The 7,818-nt window shown below is 44.1% G+C and overlaps 1 protein-coding gene and 1 long non-coding RNA gene across 2 annotated transcripts; both read right to left on the bottom strand.

The window, feature by feature from the left end:
• Positions 1–999: 999 nt before the first annotated feature.
• Positions 1,000–1,994, bottom strand: LOC120663551. Its single transcript, XR_005670534.1, has 2 exons — positions 1,652–1,994; positions 1,000–1,571 (listed from the first exon to the last, which is right to left on the bottom strand). It is a non-coding gene; the product is annotated as an uncharacterized LOC120663551 (long non-coding RNA).
• A 1,373-nt stretch (positions 1,995–3,367) lies between these two features.
• LOC120666379 (E3 ubiquitin-protein ligase MIEL1-like) lies at positions 3,368–7,353 on the bottom strand. The gene is made up of 12 exons (XM_039946216.1): positions 7,147–7,353; positions 6,822–6,909; positions 5,975–6,019; positions 5,855–5,887; positions 5,685–5,762; positions 5,558–5,601; positions 5,437–5,477; positions 4,919–5,001; positions 4,737–4,828; positions 4,556–4,625; positions 4,213–4,251; positions 3,368–3,868 (listed from the first exon to the last, which is right to left on the bottom strand). The coding sequence occupies exons 1-12, from the start codon at positions 7,245–7,247 to the stop codon at positions 3,701–3,703; spliced, it is 882 nt and encodes a 293-aa protein (XP_039802150.1). The 5' UTR covers positions 7,248–7,353; the 3' UTR covers positions 3,368–3,700.
• Between the last annotated feature and the right edge of the window lie 465 nt (positions 7,354–7,818).

The raw sequence follows: 7,818 nt of genomic DNA, 5'->3' as shown, positions 1-7,818 counted from the left end.
CATCAAGTTGATGGACTGATCTCAGAAGATAAAATGGAACAAAAAAGAATCAGACAATCTGTTCTTACCATTTCCGGGAGCACCATTATACATGGTGTGCACTACGTTTTGTCACTGGCAAGCTGAATCGAGTGCATCAGTTACCTCTAAAATGTTTGTGATGATCAGTTCCTCCTAAAGTTCTGTGTTAGAATGAGTAGTAGTATACAACAAATGGTACTAATAGATAATTAAAGTTTCTATGAAATAGAAAAAATTATAATAATGGCCAAAATCTTCTGGGCCTATATCATTATATAGGCCATGTAGACACCTAAAATGTTACTCCTACCTTTTTGTAAAAATCGCCGCTATCTAATCTATCACCTAATTGTAAGGTAACCCACCTGATCTCGTTACATTTCGCATTTCATCTCATGATTCTCGAAAACATATGACTAATTTTAACTTTCGATAACATCTGATGCCTAGCAAAAAAGATGGAACGATAGCTCAAAATACCTTCCTCTTATCAGGATCACTCTCTGGTAACCACCAGGATTCTAACATAACTGGCCTCGGATTTTCGCTGAAGTTACTGCTGGGATTTGATCCCTAGGTTGTGATACCTCAGATATCTTCACATTTGACAAATGACATGTGAATTAAAGAGTGCTAGAGAACGTACAGCGGTAGTGCAGGCTGGATTGCGATGGCTGGAATCCTTAGCTGCAAGGGATAATGTACCGGCCGGACGTGACTGCATGTACAGATGCCCAATCTGCTGGCATTTGAACATAATTGGAATATCAAAATCTGCTGTGTACTGATTTTATTCTCTATATAAAACATGAAATCAATTTCACCAGGAAACTATACAAGGCAGAATTGTTCTCTTTATACATATCTCTGTTACGCAAGTGGGGCTGGCAAGCTACCATCAAGCTAATAAACAATAGTCAAGGCATGTTTGGAATATTAGGATTTTTAAGAATTTTCCGTGTTTAAAATGGGCTTACATTTGAAACTTTTTTATCTTTAGATTAATCAGCATATAGTATACAGATATATGGTTACACACAGCCTTGCGTACACTAGAATTCATATTGGTACAGTAAATTTGTATAGTGAAGTTCCTGCATTCTCCATCCGTCAAAGCATGCAGTGCCTACCTCAGCCTGAAAAATACCACAGATGCCATTGCTCCATGCACACCCATACAGTAATTGCGTCTGTCGTAGCAAGAATGGTGCCGACAACGACCGGCAATACCTGAATGGTACGGCCACTACTTTGTCATACGACACATGGAACCAATTCCAACTGGCTGATTGAACCGGTTTCGAACGAACCAGGGATCAATCCCCTCAGCCGGTTTCAGAATAGCATCCATAATAGCCAGCCGGCCCTCACCACCTCACTGACCAGCCTTATCTGTGGCACAGAATCCGGCCAACTTGCCCTTGGCTTTTCTCAGTAGATTGAGCTGCCGCTGCTTTGTAAACTAGCCTGACCTTATCAGATGTGCGGCGTTGCGATGCCACGATCCGACGCTGCGATCTTTGCTTTTCATATCCTTGCTGCATCCTTCCCTACAAAAACACTTCTGTGAGCTAAAGCTAGGATGGTTAGAGCAAAAGATGCTGTAGCCTGTAGCACAGTTGCTATCTACCTGTATGATGCTCCAGGCATCTGAAGAAAGTGAGATATATATTATCTGATCTTTTCTCTAGTTATTTCCCGACTTAGTTTTTGTACATGATGCAAACATCCAGCACAAGCATGGAAGATTGCATATTTAGATAGAGATATTCTTATCCCTTATATCTGCCCTGATAGTTCCCACCTGGAAAAGAAATGAAGATGAGAGAAAAAGCTAGTGTTCTGTAGAGCAATCTCCATTGCTCCAGAACCCTTTGATTCTTTTTGGTGTTTGCTTAGTTCTTGACTCTTCAACTTTACAAGAGGCATTCAGCAAGGATGTTAGCATTCGCGGCTCCTGCAACAAGGATGTTAGTTTACCTTTTGACAGATTTAGCACTATCTTGTGGGGGGGGGGGGGGGTCGTTTCTACACACTTAGCACAACTCACAAGAGCACCTACGCTCTTCTGAGCCCCGATATTGGTACTCGCCTCAATCAACTCCTCCTCTAGCAGAGACTTGGGAGCTTACCTCCCTCTCTCGCCTCACTTGTACCCCCTACTACAGGCACCCCCCGTGCAAGACAGTACAGTGCATTCGCGCACCCCTTTGCTGGACGTACGGCCCCGCGGCCAAAACCAGGATAAACACGTGCGTTACTGTGTCGCCTCTTGCATCAACATTTGAGACTAGAGACACGCAGCATCATCACTAGTTGGTACCAGGCCATCGGGTCAGGACACCGACAAAAGGCGTTGAGGCGTGGTGGCGCTGGATTCACGGAGTTGGAGGTGACCTCTTGGGTGATCTTAGCGGCGTTTCCGACGCAGCATGGAGGTCTCGTTCTTCCCAGCGCCCGGCCGCTTTAGCAGTTTCATGTGGTTCGCGATGGGTGGATTTGGGGGCCCCGGATGCAGATCTGACGTCGGCTTGGCCTCCAGTGGTGACTCCTCTCCGGCGGTTGCGCCTTCGGCTTTGGTGTTGGAAGGGCTAGCTCCGGACTTTGCAACTATTTCTGGTGATGACATCTTCAATTTCTCCTTTGTTTTTCATATAGACCAAGAGACATGAGTCACCTTGGCTTCATTCGCGGATTCTCTTACTCGAAGACGGATTTCATCTGCACTTTGTTCCGGTGGATTATGCACGGGTACCCAGTGGCTACTTTGCAGCATGGTATCTCAGGTTACGAGTTCAGATGGTCTACCGGACTTGGAGTTCGTGGCCGTTTGAAGTGGGTCAAGTCTAGTCTATATGGAAGCATTGGCCTGGTAAGAAGGGGGAAGCAACACGGTGTGACTTTGTTGTGGTGGTACTTGTTACTAATTCACCCGTTCCGAGAAGAAATTCTTAGGTCTGACCTTAATTGGTTGAACCTGACAGTGACCTTGTTGAAGGCATTGTTTGGATTAAGATGAATTACTCCCTCAGGTGAAAACTTTTGTTCTGGCCTTAATTGGTTGGGTCACTGCAATGTCGGCACGTGCACGTGTCATTTCCTCGTTGGAGGCGTTGTCTCGGGAGCCTACTCCATAATCCAAGAGCTGCTTTGGTTTGCGAAACGGATAAAGGTGAAGTCGCTTGTAGTTTGCTGCGGCATGATTCTTAGGTCATGACGTTCTCTTTTTTTGTTTCTTTTTCATAGGTTGTGTGCATCTTAATTATGTAGAGGTCGGGATGAATCTTATATAATTGTATCATCTTGATGTAATCATCTAAGATCAATAAAGCTTTCCTTTTCTATAAAAAAAAGTTCTTACTACCATAGGGTTACAGTCGGATATTGATAACATGCTGGGTTTCACTTCCACCCCAGAGTCTGATACAATGGCGGCGTTCAGGAGACGGACATGTTCATCTAGGTACAACAGGCACAAATGCGGTTGCTGGGAGTTCCGACAACAGATGTGGATTCAAGGAATGAATTGAATCTTGACAGAATGAGGGCAAAGGCGTCATGGAGACTTGACGATTCGAAGGCAGGGACGCCGCGCGCCATGAAACAATGTTCTTTCTTCTACTGCATGGTCCTGGCATTGCTTTCATCTGCCAGGTGTGGTCCAGGCGTGAAGAATTCACTACAGGTTGTTGTCGGACGAGTCTGTTGTCAGCGAGCTGCTTCCGGATGAATCTGCGGGCTGTGATGTCGATCGGGTGTTGTACGAGTTGCAGTGGCTGCACTTGTGACCAATCACATGGAAGTTCACCTCTGAGACCTTGTTGCAGTCGTTGCAGAGCACCCAAATCTGGCCAAGTTTTTAGCACAAGGAGAAAAGGCACTACTCAGATAAAAACGCATTTGCATGACAAATTGTTCAGTTCTCGTCGCTTCAAAAGATTCACCAAAACAAGAACAGAAAGAACATACAGGAGGAATGCTTAGCTAGCTGATTTGTCAGTAATGCAAGGCTGCATAAAATTATCCTAGGTAGGTACGAGTGCTATAAATGAAGGGTGCTCTGAATTATATAGCAATAATCAACTTATACGCTTATTATCCATGGGTGAATGCCGTAGCTAAGACAGCTATGATTTTATAAGCAGGTTAATAGTTGGAGTGCGTAGCTGAGTGAAAATAAATGAAGAATACCTTGTAACGATATACAGGAGGCATGATTGTTGCTTCAATCTACAAAAAATAACAAGGAACAGACCATCAGTCATTCAGCAAGTACAAAAGGACAAGCAGAATATAGCTTCCCAGAACATCAAACTTGCGCTGTGACTAAATTTTTTATCCAACCAACAAATACGAATACTATTTTACTGTATCATCTATCATCTCATATGAAAGGAATGTTTCATAAAAGAAGAGGGTTTTGTTTTTGTACAGCCCTGTGCCCAATGAACACACATCCTAGCTTCTGAAGTTACTACCAATATTTGTTTTGACTGCCAGTTTACAAGCTGTTTTCAGTAGGAAAAAGAAATACCTCTTGATCCAACATCTCCCAGTGACTTGTCATGTCAAGAGCTGTTTTCGAGCATATTGGACAAGTGTATCTGTAGCATTTAAAGGCCGACACAAATTACCATAAACACCACCGCCTCAGAGAAGTTCCAAAGAATCATAATGAAGCATGCCTCCAAATTAATACAGGTGTAGGGTTTTACTTGTTATGTTCCACCATATCCGAAAAGCATTCCATGTGCATCGTGTGTCCACAGTTAAGCACTCTTGTTCCTTGTAACGAATCAAATAGATACTGCAGAGGAAGTTTCAGTTATAAATTCTAGTTTGTTCCAAAAAAGTGCAAAGCTAGTTTATTCCAGAAACAGAAAATTATCGATCTTACCTCATAACAGATTGGGCAATTCTGTCTCATTGAGTTTTCCACACACTGATGATTATCACGCAGTGCAACAGAATAGCAAGACCCTGTTCGTTGTAGAAATGAGAAGAGTAAGAAATACAAATTTAAGCATTGACACAAAGATTACCCAAATGTAGGTTAATCAGTGAATTTATAACTTTAAAAGTTGTGCAGTTTCTTCGATGCCATTTTTTATAACCCTAGATGGCGGTCTCAACAATTTTATATTGGTATAATCTGCACACTTCACCATGGGTAATGGATCATTTTCATTAAAGAAAAGAAATAACAGAGTCCCCACTTGCATTTTTCTTCAGTATTTAGTTTATATCAAACAATGTACTGCTATCTAAACAAGGAAATAACTAGTCCGCTAAAAGTAATGGCACTCTATCATGCCAGTTACTCAAGGAGTGCATTATTTAGCATGGTACTGATTGCATATGGAAGAACATTCAACTAAAAAACTATATAATCAAATTGGTTCAAGCAAAGCATACCACACTTCACACAATGAAAGAAATTATCCTTGCCACCAACCCTAGTTGAATTGAGTAGACACAGGGTCAGAACTTTGCTTAATTATATGACTGATCGAAGGCTTTTTTTGTGCTTGCTCACCTGCAGATGCCACAATCGTTGCAATGGTACACCAATTTCTCTGTCTGTACCATAACAAGTGAAGAAAAATGCATTGGTTGGTAGGAACGATACAAGTACAACAACAGAAAACGAACTTAGAACTTACATCATCATCATAAAATTTGCATATATCACAGAAGTACTCTCCCATATTGACTCCACAGCTTACACACACTTGTGACGCCTGAACAATAAGCAAAGTTTCAGTACAAGCATAACAACATCTTCACGAGGTGCGAGTACTCCAAGATATTTTCGCAACAATTTAAGTCGTACCGGCTGTTCAGTATCACAGAGTAGACAAACTACCTGCAAGAATGAAGGAAATCAATCTTCCATAGTTTCTGATTCTACTAAAATTGTTTGTAGAAACTATAAAGGGCATGAGAGGTGTACTTTTTCAATATCTTGGCGACATATTGCATGTCGATCTCCTGAAGCCTACACAGAAGAATGTGCCATCAACAAGTTGGTCCAAGCAACATTCTCATTAGACGCTCTTTGCACAGTACCAAAACCAGGTAGTTAATTTTCTTCATAAAACCAATATGTGCCATTGTTCTCCAAATTAGTTTTAATTTAATCTATTAAGAATGGTAACATTTTTGGATTTATCGCAAGAACAGTTCTTGTTCTTTCATGTTATATAAATTCTATAGTCCAAGAAATAAGCGCCACTGAATTCTACACATTGACTTTTTTTTACGGGTTTCTACACATTGACTTATCTTGCTTAAGATTCAACCCAACAGGGAAATGAAGACATCAAGACATAAGACTGACCAGCATATAGCTAAACTACCAATCCAGTAATAGGCTTGTCACATTGTCACAGAAAACAGAGAACTATGCATAAATTTCCCCCCTTGGTTGAAACAGAAGGACATGGCAGTGCACTAGCAAATCGGTTAGCACGTCGAAGTCTAGACAAGTAGCCTGCTTTACTGTTAGACAGGGATGAACACAACTGAGATCTAAGACCAAACATAAGCGTACAGAAACTACCAATTCAATTTCAACCCATCAGGTTCTCACGAGCCACTAAGAAGTATGCCTAAATGTTCCACTTGGCGCCCGTACAAGTAGATGACGGGAGTGCACTAGCTACTCGATTTGAACAACCAAGGCGCCTGTGCAGATAAGTTCCCTGCTTTACTGCTCTGCATGAACGCCATAGCAGCACAACAGTGGTCCCCGGGGGGGGGGGGGGGGGGGGGGGGGTTAACAGAGAGCACGAGCTCACCGTGGCCTCGTTGTGACAGTGGCGGCAGGGGAACACCTGCTTGCAGCACGGCGCCACGATCTTACACCTCCGCCGGTAATGCTCGCACCTGCAGAAACAGCACAAATTTCCTCCCCGTGAGAACAAGCTCAGCGAAACGAACCAGACACGGATCGAAGAAGACCCAATCCACCGAGCAGAATCGGACAGGCCACGCAGAGCCGAGCGATTCGACCCCGAGAGTAGCAAATCTAGGTTCCGTCAGGGGCAAGGAAATGGAAGAGGGAGGAAGACGAAGGGCGAAGCTAATCGAGGCGCCCGCCCGCCCGCTCGCTCGCTCGCTCACCCGTGCTCCATCTTGCCCACGTCGCGGCGGTCGACCTCCCCGTCGCAGGCCGCGTCGACCTCGGCGGCGTCGTTGTCGCCAGGGAAGTGCGCTCCCCCCATCCCCGGCGGCGGCGGCGGCGGTGGTCGGTGGGGACGGGGAGGTGCCGGCCGTGCGGGTGGCAGATGTGTAAATAGCGAGGGCGAGCAGGGGGCTCCGTGTAAAACGGCGCGATAGGGGAGGTGTAGGAGCACGTACGGCGCCTGATTTTTCCTCGCGTTTTATTGGTCCGGACGACGGTAGAGGAAAGGGTCGTCTCGACCAGGGTTAAGGTATCCGACCGGTGACCGGTAACCGCCGGCCTCCGGTTCCGGTATACCGGTCCGGTTTGGCCGGTTACCGGTCGGAACCGGTGGAATTCAAATTTGAATTCAAACTTCCCCGTTCAACCGGTTCCTACCGGTATACCGGTCGGTTAGACCGGTATACCGGCCGGTTTGGCCGGTATACCGGTCGGTTTGGATGATAACCGGCCGGTTTGACTGGTAACCGGTCAAATTCAAATTTTTTTCTTTTTTTGTTTAAATTCAAATGCCCACAAAGTATACTAAATAAATGTTTGTACAACATATTTTAGTCTAAATGAACCCTCCAACTCTTTTTTATACTACTTTTACATTATATTTGTATACT

This window comes from Panicum virgatum, chromosome 3N (assembly GCF_016808335.1).
Source record: "Panicum virgatum strain AP13 chromosome 3N, P.virgatum_v5, whole genome shotgun sequence".
Lineage (NCBI taxonomy): Eukaryota > Viridiplantae > Streptophyta > Magnoliopsida > Poales > Poaceae > Panicum > Panicum virgatum.
This window is presented reverse-complemented; position numbering and strand designations above follow the sequence as displayed.